Genomic DNA, 24,079 nt, shown 5'->3' with positions numbered 1-24,079 from the left:
CCGTCCACTTTTGTCTTTACGCAACGTTACTCGACCTCGCCTCCTTCACTGAACACAACTCCCCTCCTCCCCATCGCTTCACCTGCAGGCAGCGACAAGATGGACACGGCAAATCTCTGTTAACGAGTTACTGCGCATCGCCCCGTGCGTGGGGCTGGACGGTGTCAACGTGTTAACGAGCTAACGCCATGCACGGCCTGAAATCCTTTCATTTTCTCAAAAGTTGACTGCGTGCCTTTTGTATGAATTCTGGTTGTGCTTGATGACCGCGAACCGATTTTATGCGATACACAGCGCTCAGCAATCTCTCAAAAAATGTTTTAGTACGACTCTGGTAAGCTACGGAGCTGCACCGCTTGATGGATTGTCGGAGCATTACGGCTACCGAGGAGCCTCGTGGAGTAATACATACTGTGCTTCAACGTAATATTACCGTATTGTGTGTGTATAAGGACCATAAATGGCACCTGTTCAGAGACATGGTTACGAAGCGGATTTCAAACTCCAGGCTGTCAGTCACGCAGTAGAAGTTGGGAACAGAGCAGCTGTGAAATCTGTCTATGTTATTATGCTCAGCGTCTTTTAGTTTACATTTTGACTGCACAATTGTGAGCTCTTTGTTATGCACAAAACAACAGTTTTCTTTTATTTATAGAGCATTATTATTTAATAAATGCTCATAATTTATTTTTGAGTAGTTTTTTTCATGTACATCTATGCTGTATGTTAATAAAAGTCCCTGTGTGACATCTGGGACACAGCTTTGACTAAGAACTCTCTTTTTGTTCTTACTTTATGGCTTTAAAAAAAAAATATTGAGATATATCTTATACTGTATCGCCATCCAGCTAAAAAATATCGAGATATGAATTTTGGGTCATATCGCCCAGCTCTAGTTTGAATAAGAGTAAACATTTACCAAGTCAGTAAAGATCCACAGCAATGACAACAATAATATCTCCAGGTTTGCTCAATATATTCCATAACAAATGCTGGCACCATGAACATGGACTGATCCGGGAGGGAGGAGGACGGTAGTCACGTGGCATTTTCAAAACACATCTTTCATCCTTCCGCACTGAGAAGCAAAACTTCCAGCTTACTTAGTTTTTTTAAGTTAAGACAACTAAATGGAGTTTCAGTGTTTTTGCATAAAAAGTACTGGTAACATATTTAAATCGAGTTCTGATAACAAATTGAGTTCAGCCTATTTAATATTTTTAATTAAACACAATATTACATTTTACAGTGCAGTCTGTCGCAGGGCCAACAACCATTCACACTCACATTCACTCGCACAGTCACACCTGTGACAATTTCGATTAATTTACCATTTCAATAGCTATAAGACATTTTAGCTATTTTCTCAGTTATTTTAAGACCTCCTTTTACTGCTGCAATGACCTTTAATCAATATACCCTCCAAATATTATTGACATGTTGACAAATAATCAATTGTTTGGTCTTTCTTGGACTTTTTGGACTGGAACTTTTCTAGTCTTTCGGAACACTTAAAGTGTTTTACCCATTTAAATAGACAATTTACACCAAAATGATGTAATGCCATTTCAAGTCCAGGTTATTTTGGTGTTATTTACCCAGTTTTTGATATTTAGACTGTTTGCTGAGATAATGTAACAATCATGTTTCAAAGTGCAAAAAATACAAAAAAAAAAAAAATCTATTGAATCACTCCCAATTCATATTTCAGTAATTTAACTTTTTTTTTAAGCCAAGACAGGCAGGATCACACCACCTTTTTTCAGTGGTGGGACTAACTCGACCAGAAAAAGCCGGCACAAGCAGGATAAACTCGGTAATTGAGCCCTGTGTGACATCTCAGTGTGACAAAGATTGAATCACCACAGTGGTTACGGTTGATACATCGATACTCATGATGAGAGCTCAGTAGATGTGACAACACTGATGGGTCATGATTTTTGAAAAGGAAAACCAGAATTTTATCTGTTTCTTAGTTGCATGGGGTTATGTGATTGGTTGTGTTTGTCTGTGGTTTCTTCATTTCAACAGCTCAGTGCTGATAATTATGAGAATCATGACGTCACTAAAGGTGGACATACATAACCTGGAATTCTTGGAAGTATACATGTAGAGAAAAAAAGTGAAACTCAGTCCAAGAGTTTCACATTTGGGTTGGGCTTCTCCGAATATTCCTCTTCACAGTTTCATGGAAAGCAGCATTCCTGTCAGTGACAGAGACTTGTATGAACAAGAATGTTTTGCTGATGTGTGTCTATTCTCTCAAATGCAAGCTTTTGAATTCTATCTAGGCCTCGGGTCCTTTTCACCCTGACTCAGAGTGAAAAGCGCCTCAGGAAACAGAAATGCATTAAGGTACATCACACTGTGACATCTTTTCGTAAAGAACGCGTGCTTTTTTTTCATAAATAATGACAGAGTGAAAGAGAAAAATCCCCAGGAGCATCATACATCGAGATAAATAAAGGTTTCCACAGAAAAGAGGAGCGAGAGTTTTAAGGAAGGACACGCCTCTCTGAATCGCTCCCTTAACCCACAGCATGTTACAACCTGTGAGGCGAGATATTATGGTTTAGAGCTCACAGGAACACTGTCAAGGCTGGTGATCAGCGGCTGTTTGGATATTTGAACGCGATACACATCACAGAGAGAAAACAAATCGTGAAAAGGTGAGTGATATTATAAACAAGAACATTTAGCACCTGTTTTGGGGGGGGGGGGCTTGTTAATATTTTTGAAAAGCGAATTTATTTCAAAGCTTAAAAAAAAATCTTTAAATTCTTTTTCGGAAGTCAGTTATTTAGACAATAACTTTATTTTTTAAAACCTATTACATTACGAGGGTCCTTAGATATAAATTGGCTTTTCCACAGTTCTTTGATGCTTTTCAGACTTTTTAAAGTGCATGACAGTTCAAATACATGCTTGAATATAAATCACACCATATATTTTCTTCGTCAGTTTAACTTGTGACATTTACAGACATGTCCTTATTTAGCGATTTAAATATTATGACATCGTATTTTTTTTCCTCCTACTGCATGCAAATATCCGACAGTTTTTTGAAGACTAAAGATCTAATTTCCGTTGCATTTCTTACTGGTGATTTAAATCTGGAAATAATTCATTGTCTTTTGCTTGTTCACTCTCATAAAAAGCCATAAGGGGAACATTAAAAAAGTTGGCTTTAGTGGCACCAGACAAAAGAAACCCGGATTTGATGTCTTCTCATCACGTCATGATACGATGAGCAGCTTCTGAACCCATAAACTTCCCACTATATCACGCACATTTGTTTTTTGTGGTCAGTTTTACTACAGTGTGCCAACTGTCTGTAGCTTGATGTACCTGTCTCACTGGAAGTGCAGTAGAATGGTGAGACAAGGAAAGAAAACATACGTGAACTAAATGTCTGTGAAGGTTCTCAGTCATCCAGGTCATCGTAGTCAAAGGAGTTTGCAAAGAAAAGCGTCTGGACTTCTTTAAGTTGCTTGAAGACGTTTCACCTCTCATCCGAGAAGCTTCTTCAGTTCTAAGGTCAAATGGCCGAGAGTCCCAGATTTTTTTTTTTTTTTTTCCCAGATTTAAACCCAGTGGGAGTATCCCCCCAAGGAGGGACAAAGGACCCCCTGGTGATCCTCTAATCACATGCGCCAAGGTGTGAAAGCGGGTGTGGGACCTAATCAGCCAGGGTTTCGGGTGAGCCCATTGTGAAACCTGGCCCCACCTTGTCATGTGAATTCCTGAGGTCAGATGGCCCAGGATGCGAGTGGGCGTTAAGGCGTCTGGGGAGGGAACTCAAAACTGGATTATAGATGGCAGACAGTTGGTGTCGTAAACCACCGCCTCTGTTCAAAGATGGTCGCTCACAGTGGACATAGATGGCCTCTTTCACTCCTCTTTCAAACCATCTGTCCTCTGTCCAAAATGTGAACATTGGCATCCTCGAAAGAGTGACCTTTATCCTTAAGATGCAGATGGACTGCTGAGTCTTGTCCTGTGGAGGTGGCTCTTCTATGTTGATGTCGTGCTTGGAGAAAACTCTCCTGAGTTTCTCTGATACACCGGCTACATAGGGGATGACAATGTTGTTGCGTCTGTCTTTCTTATCCTCCCTCGCTGGTGTCTGATCTTCTTTTCTGTGCCTCTTAGCTGACTTTATGAACACCCAGTTCGGATAACCGCATGTTTTCAGTGCTTCCTTTACATGTGTGTGTTCCTTCTTTTTCCCTTCAGGCTTGGAGGGAACATGTTCTGCCCGGTGGTGTAGGGTCCTAATTACTCCAAGTTTGTGTTCCAGAGGGTGATGGGAGTCAAAGAGGAGGTACTGGTCCGTGTGTGTGGGCTTCCGGTAAACTTCAATGTTGAGGTTGCTATTCTCTTCAATGTGCACCGCGCAGTCCAGGAAAGGCAAACAGTTATCCTTTGTGTCTTCCCTGGTGAACTTGATGTTTTTATCCACAGCGTTAATGTGCGCAGTGAAGGACGCAACAACATTGTCATCCCCTATGTAGCCGGTGTATCAGAGAAACTCAGGAGAGTTTTCTCCAAGCACGACATCCCAGTGTACTTCAGACCCAGCAACACACTCAGACATAAACTGGTTCACCCGAAAGACAAAACTCTAAAACACAGACTGAACAACGTGGTGTATGCTGTACAGTGCAGCGAGGAATGCCCGGACCTCTACATTGGAGAGACCAAACAGCCACTTCACAAGCGCATGGTGTAGCTGTTGCTGTTCTGTGAGTCTATCGTGCAAGTGGTGTGTATGCCCATGTAGGAAGGACGGCACTGCAACGCTGGACTTGCCCTTACTCTGGGCTCCCTCTTTATTCTGGCAACTGGTACAGAGAAAACAGCACACAGTCGTCATTAACAGTGTGCAAAGCAACTGCAACATTCAGTTCACCAGCTTGGGAGTATTTTCTTTTTTTTTCTCTTTTCAAACATAACACTTAACAAATGACTAAGATATATTTATACAACACAACATCAACAAAGTCTTTCTTTTAAAAGTTCTAGCTGAAACCAAACCTGTGATCGTATAGTAGCAGTATTATTTATTTATTTTTCTCCTTTTTCCTAACCAACAACAACATATAAAACAGCTTTTCTATTACAAAACAATCATCATTGTTCATCATTTTTTTTCCTATACAACAGCATCGATTAAAACTTATACTTAACAGCGCCTACCTGGTACAGAGAAAACAGCACACAGTCGTCATTAACAGTGTGCAAAGCAACTGCAACATTCAGTTCTGTTAACAAGAATTAGAACAATTACAATCACACAGAGAAATGTTAGAGCTGAGTGCAAGTCAAAAAGCACCCAACTAGCTAACAAGTATTAGCTTAGCATGCTAACTAAAAATGCTACTCGTGAATAAAGTTATTACCCATGCATCAAAATGCCTGTAATTTTCAGGATACATGCTAGTACTACTTACAATCAAAATACATGTTGACAATTACCACTATAAGAATGTTTTAATTAATACACATACACAATTGACAACAGTGTCGCTCACAAGCACCTACCACCAGCTTGGGAGTATTTTCCTTTGCTGAGGCATGCGCTGTGCAGCGATTTGGAACCTTAACAGTTGCAGTTGCGGTATTTGTCCACCAGGTGGCTCCAACTATTCACAAAGCACATCAATTTTGAGGAAATTCATTAAGCTATTTTCTAACTCTGTTACAATGGCACAACATAGAAGAGCCACCTCCACAGGACAAGACTCAGCAGTCCACCTGCATCTTAAGGATAAAGGTCACTCTTTCGAGGATGCCAATGTTCACATTTTGGACAGAGGACAGATGGTTTGAAAGAGGAGTGAAAGAGGCCATCTATGTCCACTGTGAGCGACCATCTTTGAACAGAGGCGGTGGTTTACGACACCAACTGTCTGCCATCTATAATCCAGTTTTGAGTTCCCTCCCCAGACGCCTTAACGCCCACTCGCATCCTGGGCCATCTGACCTCAGGAATTCACATGACAAGGTGGGGCCAGGTTTCACAATGGGCTCACCCGAAACCCTGGCTGATTAGGTCCCACACCCGCTTTCACACCTTGGCGCATGTGATTAGAGGATCACCAGGGGTCCTTTGTCCTCCTTGGGGATACTCCCACTGGGTTTAAATCTGGGACTCTCGCCATTTGACCTTAGAACTGAAGAAGCTTCTCGGATGAGAGGTGAAACGTCTTCAAGCAACTTAAAGAAGTCCAGACGCTTTTCTTTGCAAACTCCTTTGACTACGTGAACTAAAGACTGCTGAAATATTGCTCTTCGATGGCGTGTTTGGTGCATTTTAGGATTCACATGATTTAGAGGCTGCATCACAGTATTTTTTTCCACAGTTACCTCTGTAAAACTCACATGACAGACTTTAACACTGTTTAGTGAAAGATCCAAACTATAGCACACTGTCGTAATTACTTCCTGTGAGCTTCTGCCTCTTTAGAAACCATTTCCTTTATGTTGAATTTCTATTATAATGCAGAAGGGTGATGCAATACTTTTGACCTTATGTGGATTAGAGAAAATATAAGCCTTATACAACCCCAAATCAGAAAAAGTTGGGATGGTATGTTAAATTGAAATCAAACTGAAAACAGTACTTTGTTAAATTATCTTTGACCTGTATTACATTGAAAACAATAAAACAGCACATAAATAAAATTCATGAGAAATGCATTATTCTTCAAAATAAAAACGCATTTCAATTTAGGTTCTTGTAACACATTTCAAAAAGGTTGGAACAGTAAAGCATTGACCACTTTGTAATGTTGCCCTTCCTTTTCACAAAAATTAAGACATTTGGGGACTGAAGACACCAAGTGATGAAACATGCACAATAATCCAGGTAAGTAAATCCCCAAAAGGTGATTCTGTTCATCTGGATGTGGCGTTTTCAGTGGGAGAAACATTTCGTCACTCATCCAAGTGACTTCTTCAGTCTCAGCTGACTGCAGGTTTCCCCGATTTTATAAACAGTACATTTCCATAATGACTGAAACTAGCACCACTGAAGGAACACTCAACAGAAACAGAAAAGATGTCTTCTTGGAGGCAACATAATGTGCTCCAAAATCTCTGTACTTTTCAGCATTAATAGTACATTCACAAAAGTGCAAGTTACCTTTGCCAAGGGCACTGACAATCCCATACCATGACACACCCTGGATTTTGGACTTGTTGCTGGTAACAGTCTGGATGATCCTTTTCTTCTTTGGTCCGGAGCATACGGTGTACATTTCTCCCTGAAATACTCTCGTCCTTTTTCTTTACGCAAAGAAGTTCCTCCAGATTCCTTGAATCTTTTAATTATGTTATGCACTGTTAAAGGTGAAATATCCAACTCTCTTCCAATCTTTCTTTGAGGAACATTGTTTTTAAACATAATGATAACTCACTCACATTATTGTTGTTGTTGTTATTTTATATATATCTATATAAATTTTATTTATTTATTTATTTTATTTATTTATTTTATTTTTTTATTTTTTTTTTTATTTTTTTTTTTTTGGGCAAACTAGCAATCCTCAGACCATCTTTGCTCCTACTTGACCTTTCTTGGATGCTGCTTTTGTACTAACTCATAATTACAATCACCTGTTGACATCACCTGTTTCAAATCACATCATTATTAAACCAATTTACCTGATTACTAGCCCTAAATTGCTCCTGTCCCAACCATTTTTTGGAATGTGTTGCAGGTATGAGAGACAGGAAGGGATGTATATTTAAAAGTGAATTGAAGTTGACCAGAAAAAACTTTTTCTGATTTGGGTTTGTAAGTGCAGGATGGAAGATGTCTGCTAAGATGTATGTAGTATGTATGTTGAATCTGTTTCTTTTTTTTTCTTTTTTTTTAACCTGTCCCGTTTGGCTCTTTTGCCATCAGAATTATTGTCTAAAGGCGAAGAAAGATGCCCAACGGATTTTTTTTACCAAATGGACCATCCCAGCCTTGCCGTAATGGTCCATTTGATTCACCTTTTATTGTTTATTTTATTTTCACTTGCTGAATACGGGACAGACTTAACTGGGGAAAGAAAGGGAGAAAGAAAGAGGGAAAGAAAAACAGCTGAGAAGAGGGACGGGAAAAACGGCAAAAAACAAAACCAACAGAATAAGCAGACAAAAAATACATATATCGATCACCTGGATCACCTGTTGAGAAAGAAAAAAAGAAAGCAAGCAGAAGAAAACAAGAGTAATAAACAACATCACAATGATATTTGGGAATATGACAGTAAATACTAAATATTAAACATTATTGTGCAGCACGAAGATCGACAGCGCACAGTGTGCTTTGAGGTAGGAGCCAAAAAGGGTGTAGTTTGTGTGTGATCACCCGTGTGTACACCTGTGAGCATGGACGCCGCTTGTTTTATTAAAAGGTTCCTTCATGTAATGATCTGCTAGAGGGTGTGGGGGCCACTGCCCCGTCCTCCAGGGCATGAAGCAGGTATGGAGGAGATCAAAACTCCAGACATCCAGAGGCCCCAGAACACAAGAGACCAAGGAAGACCAACAGAGGGGCAGCCGCCACTATCCTAGAAAGAGCTGAGGAGAGTCCCAGATGAGGGGTCACTCAGCAGCCGCGGAGCAGAAGCCAGGGGGTTGCAGTGGCGTGCCCGTGAACTCGCGGCAGCCAGCTGTGCCTGAGTGACCGAGCCCCGGGCCGAGAGGCTGAGGGCACCCGCCTCCAGTGGCCCGAGCGAGCCCCAGGGCTCCAGGCCCCGATAAGCAGCCGCCAAGGAGTGAGCCGGTGTGTACCTGGGCGACCATCGCCGGACACAAAGAACCACCAACGCACCGATGTCTGAGGGCGCCCGCCACCGGCAGGGGGAAGTGGTGGGGAGATAGGCCTCCAAACCTTGGAGGGCCTGAGATGTCCCCAGAGCGGTGCGCGTCTGATACCCGACCTGACATATAGACACAGACATACAGGCACACACAGATACAAACATCCATTCCCACCCTCATGCTCTCATAAGCAATTACTCCACACTCAACCAACGTGGAGACAGACATAAAGAGACGCTGTACACACAATCACACTCCCCAAGCGTACTCTAAGAACCGGGTCTAGGTACCTTGCCCCTGGAGGGGAAAACTGCACCCAGACCCAGGTGGTGTTACCCTTTTCCCTGCGGTGGGAGAAGCAGACCGCCCCAACTCCGCAGCAGCAGGAGGCCCCACATTCCAGACCCCAGTCGGACGGCCAACTCCTCCTCCTAGCCCCCGCTCCAGCAGGCCGCAGAGAACGGGGGTGAGAAGACTCCAAACCTCCCTCCACCCGCTCATATGTAGTGTTGATGTATGTGTGTTCTAAGGTGCATTTAAAACCCAGGAGGGCATGGAGCTACCTGCCAGAGCAGCAGGTAAGCGTATAGCCCCTCCTGCTAGCCCTCAATGTCTACGTGTATTTAAAATTGAGAGGTGGGCAACGACGCCAGGGGTGAGGTGTACACCCTGATGGTAATTTGGAATCCGTGTAGCGTGCCCACCCCCAAGGTCCTATATGTATGTGTAATGAGAGTGTGAGTAATGTGAATGTCTAAGTTGTGGGATAAAATTGAGGCAGAGGCAGCCAGAAGGGGACAGAGGGGGTATGCCTCCTCTGCACCCTGGTGACACACCCCTACCCCAAGGCCCTGCATGTGTGGGTGATTGTGGTGGAGCGGGAAGAGAGAGGCAGCTGGAGATGGGAGGGATGGAAGGGAGGGGCAGTGACCCCTCCTGGGGCCAGCTCCCCCGCTGACCCCAGTAGGCACCCCATACTCTGCAACCCACCAGGAAAGGGGGCCCAGGCCCATCCGGACCGGGGCCCAGTGCAGCAGCGCCGCCCAGTCCCACAGAGCCCGGGACAGTCCACCCGACCCCACCACAGAGAAAACTGCACCCACCCCATCATCCACTCATCTTCCAGACTACACAAGACAATAGACGTCCAGGCTGAGATCTTCCTCCACCTCTCCTGTATCTCCCCTCCTGCAGAGTGAGTTCCTGAAGAGAGGAGAGCTCCTGCAAGATGTGACAACCTCCCCACCAGTTGAAGCGCCCCCAAGGGGGCTCGATGCACCGGCGGCACCCTGCGCCAGGGCTGGGCCCCCATACACCCACCTGCCCACAACCCCAGCAACACACCAACCGGGACCCAAGAGCCTGAGGCCCGGCCAGGGCCCCAGCCCAGAGATGGAGCGCCCCCAGAACCTCACGCCCGTCCCGGACCCACCCAGGGGAAGCCAGGCTACCAGGTCAGTAACCCACGTCCGTCAGCACAGACCCTCCCCTAGCCCCGCTGCACGCAGCCACGAGGAAACCGTCACCTAAGAGCCAACAGAGCCCCTAATTGGCCATGACCGCTACCCCGGTTGAGCCCCCAAGGAAGATGCTCCTGGGAACCCCCGACGCCCTAAGCCTGTCCCTACCCCCACACCAATCACAACAGTGAAGGTGGGACCAAACTATGACCCCCCACCCCACTAGGTGTTGGAGCTGATCAAAGGAGCCCAGAGCAATTGATCTGATGTGGTGGCAGAGGCTGTAACAAGATTAATGATAATTTCTATATTGGTTAGAATTAAGATTATTTTTATTTTTCTAGTTCATGAGGACTGTTTTCTTGGCTATCCATAGGGCAGTGAAAACCATATGGGCTATATTCTTTTCTGTAGTGACATTATCTACGCTGCCCAACAAACACACTAAAGGGGAAGTTGGAATGTTACATTTCAGACACTTTGATAAGTCTTCACATATCTCGCGCCAAAACTTCTGAACTGGTGGACAGAACCAAAGTGCGTGGATATAATTGTCCGGTGAATTGGTTTGGCAGTGTGAGCAGTTGTTGGTAGACGTAAAGCCCATCTTGAACATCCGATGACCTGTATAGTGCACTCTATGTAGTATTTTGTATTGAATTAATTGAAGACTGGGATTTCTAATTAGATGAAAGGTTTTTAAGCAAATCTGAGACCAGAAGTTTTGGTCTAAGTTAACTGATAAATCCGCTTCCCATTTTGCAATAGGAAGTGATATTGATTCATCTGTTTTAGAAAGCATTCTGTATATTTTGGATAGTAATTTGGGGGTTTTAAGAGTAAGAAATTGAACCACACTTGGTGGTGTTTGTAGTTCAACTTGACCCGGTTTAAATTTCTTTTTTACTATGGATTTAATTTGTTGATATTCTAAAAATCTTTTCTTGTTGATCCCATATTGTGTAACTAGTCTGTCAAATGAAATAAATTCTGTTCCTTCTAATATATGTTCTAAATATTTGATTCCTTTACTACTCCAATCTGAAAAGTTTATCATATTATTGTTTTGTAATATGTCAGGGTTGTTCCAGATAGGTGTACGTTTGCATGGGGTTAATGAAGACTCTGTTAACCACAGAAACTCCCACCACGCTGTCAGAGAAGAGCTGATGTTGACGCTTTTAAAGCATTCATGTCGTTGGATGTTTGAGCTGATAAATGGTAGGTCTGAAATCTCTAGATTATTGCAAAGTGTTTGTTCTACATCTAGCCAAGGTTCATCTAAGAGGGTATGTTTTAGCCATCCTGAGATAAACTGAAGCCTGTTGGCTAAGAAGTAGTGCTGAAAGTTAGGTAGTTCTAATCCTCCTTTATCCTTGGTCTTTTGTAGTGTTTTTAAGCTTATACGTGGGGGCTTATTTTTCCAAAGGAATTTGGACATATATGAATCTAGAGATCTGAATCAATCTTGCGGCGGTTTAGTCGGGATCATTGAGAATAAATAATTAATAATAAAAATTAATATCTAAATATTTTATATTTCCCAATTGCAGTGGAGTAGAAGAGGAATTATGGAAGGAGCAATCAATCGGAAGGACTGTAGATTTTGACCAGTTAATTGAGTAATCTGATATTCTTGCAAAAGAGTTTATCAGTTCAATCACCCCAGAGATATTGGTTTGTGAATTTTGGAGAAAGAGTAACACATCATCCGCATAAAGGCTGATTTTATGTTCCACGTTCTTGCATTTTATGCCCTTAATTACTGAATCTGTTTCTTGGCTAGTTAGATGTTTCAATTGGAGAGTAAAAAAAAGCTGATTGTCTTACAATGGATTTTTCTTTCAGAATCAAAAATTCTTCTACAATGAGCAATATAAGTATCTCATTCCTGACTGGCCCCAAAACTACTCCTGACCCTGATGATGAAAACCTTGTGGAAAATGACTATTCTACAGCCATTGGTGCCCTGATCCTCAGCTTGGTCTTCCTCCTGGGTGTCCCTGGAAATCTCTTCATTGTCTGGAGCATCCTGGCCCGCATCCGGCAACGCTCAGTCACCACCCTCCTCATCCTTAACCTAGCATGTGCTGATGGGTTCCTCATGGCTCTCACAATCTTTTTCATCATCTACCTGGCCATGCAGACGTGGGTCTTTGGTAACGCCATGTGCAAAATCGTCTTCTACCTGTGCAACTCCAACATGTATGCGTCAGTATTTCTGATAACGCTGATGAGCGTGCACAGACTGTTGGCTGTGGTCTTTCCACACACACTGTATCACCTGATCACCAGGAAGGTTGTGAGGAGGGTGATCCTAGGCACATGGGTGCTAGTGATGGTCATGTCTATCCCCTCGCTGGTGTTTCGAGACCTGAAAGAAGAAACTGATGATATGAATCAAACAACATATGTGTGTGCACCCAATCACACTCTGCGTAGACACGTAAGTACACTTGTGTTGGTTATCTGTCTGCCACTGATCAGATTAGTTTCATAGCTATATTTATTTCAATCCATAAAATGACTTTGAAAATCCTTCTGCACATGAAAGCCTGTAGCGAGTGAGTTACTGAACATGATCACATGCTTTGAGCAAACGGTCCAGACACCTAGGTGAAAATTGGGGGTAATACAATTCCATCAATAACTTCAGCATCTGCGCTGGATGATATCAGCCTTCCTAATTCACATCAGTTTATTTCATGATGGAATGCTTAATTTGCTTGAAAACCTTAAAAACAGTCTTTTCTTTAAAAAATAATTCTGTGTTTTAATGGCACAAAACCACTGAATCAAAAAATAATAATAAAAGAAAAAACGGTAATGTCATTGTGTAATAATTTTTATAGATGTGATTTGATGAACAAGTAGACAGCTAAAAAAAACTTGATGACAGAAATGTTGTCAATGTATTTGTTACATTTCTTTTACTGTGTTTAAAGCCTTGAAAGCTACAGCTTATCTAGTGTTCATAGAAATTTGTGTAGATTACTTTTTAAGAAAACTAAAATTACACCACTCTTGTGCCCAGTCTGTAAATACTGATGCATGAATAGTGGCATTGCACAAAAGTCTGAAAATCATTTTGCGTTGATCCTTCATAAACGTAGTAATGCTCTTCTATAAAATGTTCCTTCTTTACAAGTAAAAATCTTCCTTAAGTAAGGTGGCAAAAGTATTAGAATGAAAATATTAGTGAGGTACATAAAACAAAACAATTTATTTTGCAGAATGGCCCTTTTCAGATCAAAGTCCTCATAGACATGACTTGGTTTTCGGTCTTCAGATGTTTCATTTTGTCCTTTCGTTTGATTAAAAAAAAAAATCCAGAGAAGTTGAATCAGTTTAAACAGTTGAATAATTTTTTCACTACTTCTTTATTTGTTTTTCTATGTTTGGAGAAATCATTTAATCTCTAAGGAAACTGTTTTTCTTTATATCCTCTCATGTGCAGGTGAGGTTTCAGTACGCCTTTGAGACAGTGGCAGGATTCATTATTCCTTATGCAATCATTATAACCAGTTACGTTCTCATCCTGAAACGCCTGAGGGAGACCAAGTTCCAACGAAATGTCCGCAACGAGAAACTCATCCTGGCTATCGTCATCATCTTTGGCCTGTTCTGGCTGCCGTACCACGTCATCAACCTGGTACAGGTGTGCAAAGGGCGTTTTCTCTACGAATAACCCAATAACCACATCAAATATGTTTGCAAATAAATTATCTGAGAATTCCAGTGAATACTGAGTGGGGTTTTTTTCTTCACCCAAGGTGGCAGCTGAGTGGTACCCAAAGAACTCAGAAACTAAAAAAGTGTGAGTAACCAGAGATTTTTACCATTATTTTATTCATTTTCATAAATATACTGCTAAAGTTACCAAAGTACGATATTATCATTTTATGCATTACGTCCAGTAATAACCATACTCTGAAATTCAAAGCTGATATATGTAGTCTGTCTCTGTGTATGCAGTGACACACACCTAGATTCAATTTTTACCATCCAGTAAACTGAATATACTATCATTGTAAAGACATTCAATATGCCATCATTTTCAGTATATAATATTATCAAAAGATTCAAAATCTGGACAAATCTCAGTATTTGGCTTCATGTGGCACTGCATTAAAAGCAGGCATGATTCTGTTGTGGAAAATCACTGCAGGGGCTCAGGACCACTTCCAGAAATCTCTCTGTGAATACCATGTTCACCTTACCATCCAAACCTGCAGGTTCAAGTTCTGAGAAATAAGAAGTCATATGTGACTAGGATGTACAAGACTAGACATGAGTACATCAAGGGATCAGCTCAGGTTAAGTCAATAGAGACAAACTTAAAGAGGCAATGTTGGGATGGTTTGCACATGTGCAGAGGAAGGATAGTAGATAGATTGGATAAAAGATGTGGAATAAGGAGCTGCCAGGCAGGAGTAAAAGGGGAAGACTGCAGAGAAGATTCAGAATCGGAATACTACAATACAAACAATACAATACAAATTGTAAAACTCTGTTATTTTCTCTGTAGATGATGAGCAAATATTAAGGGTTCAGCTATTGCAGTGTATACTTGTTAGATGGAGTTGTACAGAGAAATAACCACAGGCAGGAATGATTTCCTGTGTCGTTCAGTGATGCATTTAGGGTAACATCAGTCTCTCAGTGAACGTGCTCCTGTGACTGGCCAGCACGTCATGGATTGGGTAGGCGGTATTGTCCAGCATGTTGTTCAAGATAAGGATATCTTGTTGTTCAAGATAAGGATATCTTGAACAACACCAGCCTCTCTGACATCACCTTTAAAGAGTCCAGGGGTCCGTTCTTCGTACCTCGCTAAGTAAGTTAGCTGGATTTGATTGTTGACGATTTCGCGTGATCTTGGATCGTTTGGTTCTCCGAAGCTCATCCGGGACTTGCTGTCATAGCAACAGATCTGTAAGCGTAAACCTGCTTGGGAGCAGGTTTACTTTATGTAAACAGGATTAGATCGCGGCCACTCAGGTATGTCCGCTTCATTTATATGAAAGCAAGAGCGATATTTCTCCACTGTTTTTCCATAAATAAATATTATCAGTGTAACTAAAGATAATGCAGTATTTGATTCTTTTATTGATTTCATACTGATACATACAGGTCATTTCCTAAAAAAAAAGGGAAATGTACTAGTAATCATTCTATTTCATGTATTTGATTGTTTCAGATGTAATTCATATTCTAGAGTAGTAATAGTAAATTACCTCGTGTAATCAAGATGAGAGACCACGGCTATAAAAGCGAAGGTGGATTTGGGAAGTCTGTCGCAGCCATGTCCTGTCCGTTTGTACGCGAGCAACCCATTGCTCAAGGTGCAAGATTGATAAGGAGAGTTTTCAGAATTCAGCGTATATTGCGGGATAGACGGGATAGACAGGATCCTTCCTTATATAAAAAAAAACACCCAGCACGCCCCTGTGGGCGGTTTATCCTTCAAGCTCGGGTCCTCTACCAGAGGCCTGGGAGCTTGAGGGTCCTGCGCAGTATCTTAGCTGTTCCCAGGACTGCGCTCTTCTGGACAGAGATCTCCGATGTTGTTCCCGGGATCTGCTGGAGCCACTCGCCTAGCTTGGGAGTCACCGCACCTAGTGCTCCGATTACCACGGGGACCACCGTTACCTTCACCCTCCACATCCTCTCGAGCTCTTCTCTGAGCCCTTGGTATTTCTCCAGCTTCTCGTGTTCCTTCTTCCTGATATTGCTGTCATTCGGAACCGCTACATTGATCACTACAGCCGTCTTCTCATGTTTGTCTACCACCACTATGTCCGGTTGGTTGGCCACCACCATTTTGTCCGTCTGCATCTGGAAGTCCCACAGGATCTTAGCTCGGTCATTCTCCATCAACTTTGGGGGCATCTCCCATTTTGACCTCGGGACTTCCAGGTTATACTCGGCACAGATGTTCCTGTACACTATGCCGGCCACTTGGTTATGGCGTTCCATGTATGCCTTCCTGCTAGCATCTTGCACCCTGCTGTTATGTGCTGGATTGTCTCTGGGGCATCTTTACACAGCCTGCACCTGGGGTCTTGCCTGGTGTGATAGACCCCAGCCTCTATGGATCTTGTACTCAGAGCTTGTTCTTGTGCTGCCATGATTAGTGCCTCTGTGCTGTCTTTCAGTCCAGCTTTGTCCAGCCACTGGTAGGATTTCTGGATATCAGCCACCTCCTCTATCTGCCGGTGGTACATACCGTGCAGGGGCCTGTCCTTCCATGATGTTTCCTCGCCTTCCTCCTCTTTCTTGGGTTTCTGCTGCCTGAGGTATTCACTGAGCACGCTGTCAGTTGGGGCCATCTTCGTGATGTATTCGTGGATGTTTCTTGTCTCATCCTGGACTGTGGTACTGACACTCACCCCTTCCTTCCGCTTAGCATACAGCCTCAGGGTGCTGGACTTGGGGTGAAACCCTCCATGCATGGTTAGGAGCTTTCTTGTCTTTATGTCAGTGGCTTCTATCTCCTCCTTTGGCCAGCCTATTACCCCAGCAGGGTACCTGATCACGGGAAGGGCATAGGTGTTGATGGCCCGGATCTTGTTCTTACCGTTCAGCTGACTCCTCAGGACTTGCCTGACCCTCTGCAGGTACTTGGTGGTTGCAGCTTTCCTAGCGGCCTCTTCATGGTTCCCATTCGCTTGCGGGATCCCCAGGTACTTGTAACTGTCCTCTATGTCTGCAATGTTGCCTTCTGGTAGTTCAATCCCCTCAGTTCTGACTACCTTCCCTCTCTTTGTTACCATCCGACTACACTTCTCCAGTCCGAATGACATTCCAATGTCATTGCTGTATATCCTGGTAGTGTGTATCAGAGAATCGATGTCTCGTTCACTCTTGGCATACAGCTTGATGTCATCCATGTACAGGAGGTGGCTGACAACCGCTCCGTTCCGTAATCGGTATCCGTAGCCAGTCTTGTTAATGATCTCACTGAGGGGGTTCAGGCCTATGCAGAACAGCAGTGGGGACAGAGCATCTCCTTGGTAGATCACTTGATGGTGACTTGTGCTATGGGCTTGGAGTTGGCCTCTAGTGTTGTATGCCACATCCCCATTGAGTTCCTGATGAAGGCTCTTAGGGTCCTGTTGATCTTGTACAATTCTAGGCATTCCAGTATCCAGCTGTGGGGCATTGAGTCATAGGCCTTCTTGTAATCAATCCACGCTGTGCACAGGTTGGTCAGTCTGGTCTTGCAGTCTCGGCTGACTGTTCTGTCTACCAGTAGCTGGTGTTTTGCGCCTCTGGTATTCTTGCCAATCCCTTTCTGTGCCCCGCTCATGTATTGACCCATGTGCCTGTTCATCTTAGCTGATATGATGCCTGACAGGAGCTTCCATGTAGTACTGAGGCAGGTTATTGGTCGGTAGTTGGATGGGACCGGTCCCTTCTTGGGGTCCTTGGGGATCAGGACCGTCCGTCAGGACCGTATATATATATATATATATATATATACATATATAGCAGCTGGATAGCGTAGTGGTTAAACTACACGCCTTTGGAGCAGAAGGCTCCATATATATATATATATCAACTTACTGTGCATGCTTCAGTCACCCCTTGCATGGGAACAGGTAGAAGTGATGGAGTGTTATGTAAAACTACACACAAAAAAACCCACAATGTCAATAAATGTCACAGTACAAAAAGCATTATAATTAAGGCAACAACCAAATATTTTACATTGTACAAATAGAATTATGAGCTCATTTACCAGTTATGAAGGTGCTGCTGCTACTGCACCCCAGCTGCTGGTCTAAGGAAGAGCTGCCCCCAGGGATGCCCTCAACAATGGGTCTGGTAGCATTCAACCCTAGGGCCAGCTCCTCTGCCGGGGTGTGACGAGGGGGTGCAGGACCACCACCTGTCTTTATTTGCTCTTCCCTTTTCTTGGTTGCTGTTATAAACAAACAAAGAGATTATTTCAGGGTCTCTTTTCAACAGACTAAAAGCAATATAAGTAATAACTATTACCATTCCGTAGAATATTCTTATATTTCACTTTTACTTGTCCCCATGTTCTAGTGGGTCCTGTTGTGGCTCTAATGTGAAAGAGGATATAATGTAATATAATATAATAAATTACTTACGAGTTTAATTTGTCAGCAACTTTCTGCCAGCCCTCTCTCCTTGCTTTTGCAGCCTTTGCAGTGTTCCCTTGCGTTTTAATTAAACTCTGAAACTCCTGAAATCCCTCAATCAAGAGTTCTTGTTCTGCTGCCGAAAAATACTGAGCGCACTCCTTCGACATTTTTGCCGACCAATCAAAGGGTTGCCGATCAATGTTTCTACTATCGATGCGTAGCCCCTTTTAAGCCACCCAGTGATCTCACATTACTTCATCCAGCTGTACTAATCATCAACAACAGGTGTGTTCAGAGAACCGGAATAGCGAGCTCAAAGTTGGCACGATGAATTGATCTTGGATGTGTCATTTGATCTTGGATGTAGTAAGCGAGGTACGAAGAACGGACCCCTGGTCCATCTCCACAATGTTATTGGCTTTGTGGATCAGTTTATTGAGTCAGCTGCCATCCCCGACCCTCAACCTGCTGCCCAACATACAGCATGTCATATTGAGCTGCAGATGATTCTGCTTACACCACATAACAAAGGAGTTCACCAGAGCCCAGTACTCCATCTCATCAGAAAACCTCTGAAGATGGCAGGTCTCTGTGCAATGGCTAAAATCTGTGGTGTAGAGGGTTAACAGGGAAGGGGAGAGGATGATCCCTTGTTGTGCCCCTGTGTTGCTGATCACCTTGTCAGACACAATGTTGAAGACGGACATATTGTGGTCTTCCCGTTAGGTAATCAACAATCCAGGAAACAAGAGAGGCATCCACCTGCCTTGCTGTCAGCTTATCACTCAGGAGAGTTAGCCTAATGGTATTGAATTCACTAGAAAAGTCAAAAAATATGATCCTCACAGTGGTTGCTGGCTGATCCAGACACAGCTGAGCATGGCTTTCTCAACTCTGAGGCGGTGTGGGCAAGCAAACTGAATGGGATCCTGATGTGGCCTGACCATAGGTCAGAGCTGAAGATGAGTCTTTCCAAGGTCTTCGTGACTTGGAAAGATAGTGCCACAGATAGTGTTAATGCCAGGGGCCACTGGGACATGACATCTTCCACAGCACTGGGACCTTCTGCAGACTCATCCCGTCTGGACCAGCAGACTTGCCTCATTGGAGTCTTCTCATTTCCCTCTGAATTAATGGATGTAGAGAAGGAGGACATGCAGAGGGCTGATTTGACCAAGGAGGATGCTGTTGATAGGGTGAGATAGAAGCAGATGGGGCATTGTGGTGACTCCTGAAGGGAGAAGCCAAAAGAAGAAAAATAAAAAGACTCTGCCAGAAAGCATCTCTTCAGCGAAGGTCTTAATACTACCTTGATACGGTCTTGATACTGCAGATGATGAAGGATTACTTAAGTCCGTCCAACAAGGCTATAATGGAACTCTATGTAAAAACAATCACCATCAATGTGAAAAATCCAACTTTAACTTCTTCCTTGCAGATTGCACCATATCGCTGAGTCGACCCGGGCAGTGACCTCAGCTTTGGCCTTCATCAGCAGCTGTGCCAACCCGGTCCTCTACACCTTTGCTGGGAAATCCTATATCAAGAATAATGGCTTCACCTTTATGGCTAAGCTGTTTGAAGGAACCTCTTCAGAGCAAACAGGAACCAAAAACACCCAGTTCACAACAAAAGGCAATCTAGAAAAGAATAACGTTGATTTTGAAAATCATACACTGACTTCTACTCAACAAAATCAGTGTTGAATGAACTTAATGCACTGAGCAGACTCTATATAAATGAGAGCACTTGTGTAAAGCTTTAAATGGAGCATGTAGATTTAGCAATTGAGGCTACAGACAAACATCAGCATCATTTGACAACAGAGTTTAAGTCAAAGTCAGCGGCATGGCAAGAAAACATATATTAATCATCCATAAGATCAGTATGCTGCGCTAAAGAAATTGCACACACATAATTATTCAAAAAACATTAAAAAGTACATTTTTTTAGGTAAGGCTACCTTTGCCTGCATGCACCTGAATACCTGTACAGGCTATCAGGATTGTAATACTTTTTCAAACAATGAAATAAAATTGTGATAACATTGTGCATATATTATAGAACCACATAACACAGAAAGCAGACTCAGGTGAGTGATTTCATGCTCAGTGTGTTAATTTTATAGTCAGGTGAATGAATGGAGATGGGATGGTTGAGGAAGTGAGACTGAGCGGCTCTCGTGGCATGCTGGCAGGTATGCTATAGAGTAGAGTAGACACAGTCAGGAAACAATGCTTTCTAGAGCAAATTATTTGAAATGCAACAGTCATACTTGGAGTTGAAGGGCGTATAAATCTGGGAAGCTTCTTGAGTTCTGGAGGGTTCTTGGAGATGATGAAGAGTTGGCAGGCAGGGGAACAGGCAGGCGAATGTGGTGATCCTTCCGAAAACATATACTTAAGTTTCAGAGGCTGGAGGTTCTTAGTAGTGCGGGGTACAGGGAATTTCAGAGATTGCCGTTACTAAAAAGAACATACTCTGGTTTAAACAGAGAAATTAGAGGACTCGTCATAGGAGACTGAGTGGGCCTGAGCTTCACCACTGTGGTAAGGACAATGTGACAAAGAACTGATGCAACCTGCAGCCCTTGAAATATCCTGCACATAGTCAATCAGATGCAGTTGTGGAAGGAAGGAGACAAACTGGAGAGTCCACCTTGTGGTTAGCCAAACACCTGGAGTCAACAGCAGAGTCATTAAATTATACACTTAACTCTTCTGTCACACTTTGGCAGCATAATAGCTGCAAAAAGTTTTCATTCCTCAATGCAGTGTTAGAGCCATTTTATGTTTTTGGTGCTATTGCAACCTGTCAGCATAAGAAGAAGCAGTAACGCTACTTGCCACTGTCTCCACACCCATTTGATTTAGGTTCAGTAGTGCTTAGGTGTGATGAAACAGTACATTGGCAATCAGTTTTTTGACTGTGTATCAGTGTGAATGAGTATGTATCATTATGTATGGTTGTGTTAGATACTTTTGGATCAAGTTTTGTATGGACATTGTTGAAATCAGAAGAATAAATGATACATTGTTTTTTTAGGAAGTGGTTAATGGACACTTATTTTGCACCCTTAATAAGAGACATTGTTTGGAAACTGTTTTGTTATTTTGTGATTTTCTTTTTTAATTTGTAACTGTCAAGATTTGTAAATGACTGGACCCCAAACATAGACTCACAAAACCATCGTGAAACTCATTCGGTTGATGGATTTATAATGACATAGCTATTTACAATGAGCTGGCAAAGAACAATGTAGCATAGAGGTGGCAATCTAGGAGGTTCATGAGAGAGAGAAAAGTGTAAGTGATGACGGTTACAAAGGCAAAGGCTCAGAGAAGACATGGAGAAGCATTCCTACTGGGTTTACGAGGATCAGGGCAGGCCCAAACCACCATGATGCCCAAAGCAAAACTGATTGTAATTCACAGTGCTAAAGCTCAAAGAATCAGAAAACTATTTGCACACTTGCGGAAAAATCATTCAAATAACATTTTGCAAAGTCAGCAACTCCCCCTAATGGCCACACAGAGAAGCAATATATAAAACCTCAAAGAGCTGCGTAATTGCAGCAGTGTTGTTTACATCATTTCAAGCTCACTTGTGTTCTGCAGCAGGACAGTGATGCAAAACACATCAGCAAGTCACCCTCTGGGTGGCTTAAGAAAAACAAAATGAAGACTTTGGAGTGGCCTTGTCAAAGTCCTTACCTGGATCCGATTGACACACTGTGGCATGACCTTAAAAAGGCCATTCATACTCGAAAACCCTCCAATGTGGCTGACTTACAAGTATTAATTACCCCTTTACACACAGGGACATATAGGTTTGGCTTTTTTTCGGTAACAATAAACACATATATAAACTGCATTTTCTGTTTGCTTTTGTTTTCTTTTTCTAATATTTAAAATTGTTTGATGATCTGAAACATTTAAGTGTGACAAACATGGTTGAGACATTCTTTAGAATGACCACAGGTGCAGTACCTCACAAAAGTGAGTACACCCCTCACATTTTTGTAGATATTTTATTATATCTTTTCATGGGACAACATTGGTGAAAATGTCCAAACTGTGCCCAAAGATGTCAATATTTTGTGTGGCAACCATTGTTTTCCAACACTGCCTTAACTCTGTTGGGCATGGAGTTCACTACTTCACAGGGTACCACTGGAATCCTATTCCACTCCTCATGGAGCTCAATAGGGTTAAGTACCTTTGCCCTCAGTTTATTTAGCAAGGCACTGGTCTTTTTGGAGGATTGTTATCATGTTGGAATACTCTCCTGTGGCCCAGTTTTTGAAGGGAGGGGATCATGCAATTCCTCATTTAACTGCAGCTCCTCAGTGCCAGCAGCACTCATGCAGCCCCAAACAATGACATCCTTGTCTATACTTGTCTTTGTACTCCTCACCTGGGTGCCACCAAACACCCTTGACACCATCTGAACCAAATAAGTTTATCTTGGTCTCATCAGGTCACAGGTGTCCATGTCCTTAGTCTGCTTGTCTTCAGCAAACTGTTTGTGGGCTTTCTTGTGGATTATCTTTAGAAGAGGCTTCTTTCTGGGACAATCGCCATTTGATGCAGTGTGTGGCATATAGTCTGAGCACTGACAGCCTTCAACCTCTGCAGCCATGCTGGCAAGGTTCAAGGTTCTTTATTTGTCACATGCATAGTTATACAAGTAGTGAAATGTAACCTGACACGCTCCTCGACATGTGCAAAAAAATGGGGGGGGGGGGAAGGAAGAACATTATATACAGTGTTGGGGAGTAACGGAATACATGTACCGCATGTTACGTATTCAGAATACAAAAATATGAGTAACTGTATTCCGTTACAGTTACCGTTTAAAAGGTGGTATTCAGAATACAGTTACTTTGTTGAAATAAATGGAATACACGGCGGTACTTCCCTGTTTCATATTGTCGCGGGTCAGGACTGTTTGGGTTTGTTTGACAGCTACGTTCTGTTGTTCCAGGCGGCAGCGTTACGGTTGCCATGGTTACAGGGTGACGCGCTCTCTCTCTGCGTGTTTCCTGGGTGAGAGAGCGCTTTTTTGTTGTTGTTGTTGTGCTAAGCTAAAGGCAGAATGCTACAGGCATAGCTCTAAAGCATGTAGCCTGATGGGCAGTGTAGTCCGTGCTGCAGGGAGAATGGACTGCCATACCCGTTATGTGTCTGTGAGCGAGGGAGGGAGAGAAAGGGAAAGTCCGAGCTGTCACGGAGCAAAAACGGGAGCTGGAAGCATGTAAATATAATAATAACCACTGCAGCCAAGAAGAGTGCCTGACGAGCCCAGCTGTAAGTAAGCTATTAAGACTTAACTGTACACTGTGTTCCACCGTATTAGCCAGAGGTCCCCTTACTACGTTTCGTACGACGTACCTTCAGTAACAGTAATAAATCACAGCAATAGGACATTCATGTAGCTGTAAACAGCATGATAATATATTAAGTATTCCAAAGTATTCAGAATACGTTACTCTCATTGAGTAACGTAACGGAATACGTTACAGAATACATTTTGGGGCATGTATTCAGTATTCTGTAGTGGAATACATTTTAAAAGTAACCTTCCCAACACTGATTATATATATATAGTATACTGTATACATTAGGTGAATGTGCAGTAGTAGCAGCAAGCAGGTGAATTCTGTACATTAAGTGAATTAAATAA

The 24,079-nt window shown here is 42.8% G+C and overlaps 1 protein-coding gene and 1 long non-coding RNA gene across 3 annotated transcripts; one reads left to right on the top strand and one right to left on the bottom strand.

Moving 5' to 3' along the window:
• Positions 1-2,576: 2,576 nt before the first annotated feature.
• Positions 2,577-22,256, top strand: LOC120434223 (leukotriene B4 receptor 1-like). Of its 2 annotated transcripts, none has more exons than XM_039601887.1 (5): positions 2,577-2,669; positions 12,129-12,726; positions 13,738-13,938; positions 14,054-14,097; positions 19,833-22,256. In XM_039601887.1, the coding sequence occupies exons 2-5, from the start codon at positions 12,148-12,150 to the stop codon at positions 20,098-20,100; spliced, it is 1,092 nt and encodes a 363-aa protein (XP_039457821.1). In that variant the 5' UTR covers positions 2,577-2,669; positions 12,129-12,147; the 3' UTR covers positions 20,101-22,256. The 2 variants fall into 2 exon arrangements, with proteins under 2 accessions (XP_039457821.1, XP_039457822.1); XM_039601888.1 differs by lacking the exon at positions 2,577-2,669 and adding an exon at positions 11,473-11,501.
• Positions 4,781-5,695, bottom strand: LOC120434224. The gene is made up of 3 exons (XR_005609001.1): positions 5,545-5,695; positions 5,200-5,264; positions 4,781-4,844 (listed from the first exon to the last, which is right to left on the bottom strand). It is a non-coding gene; the product is annotated as an uncharacterized LOC120434224 (long non-coding RNA).
• Positions 22,257-24,079: the final 1,823 nt, after the last annotated feature.

This window comes from Oreochromis aureus, linkage group 18, assembly GCF_013358895.1.
Source record: "Oreochromis aureus strain Israel breed Guangdong linkage group 18, ZZ_aureus, whole genome shotgun sequence".
Taxonomy (NCBI): domain Eukaryota; kingdom Metazoa; phylum Chordata; class Actinopteri; order Cichliformes; family Cichlidae; genus Oreochromis; species Oreochromis aureus.
This window is presented reverse-complemented; position numbering and strand designations above follow the sequence as displayed.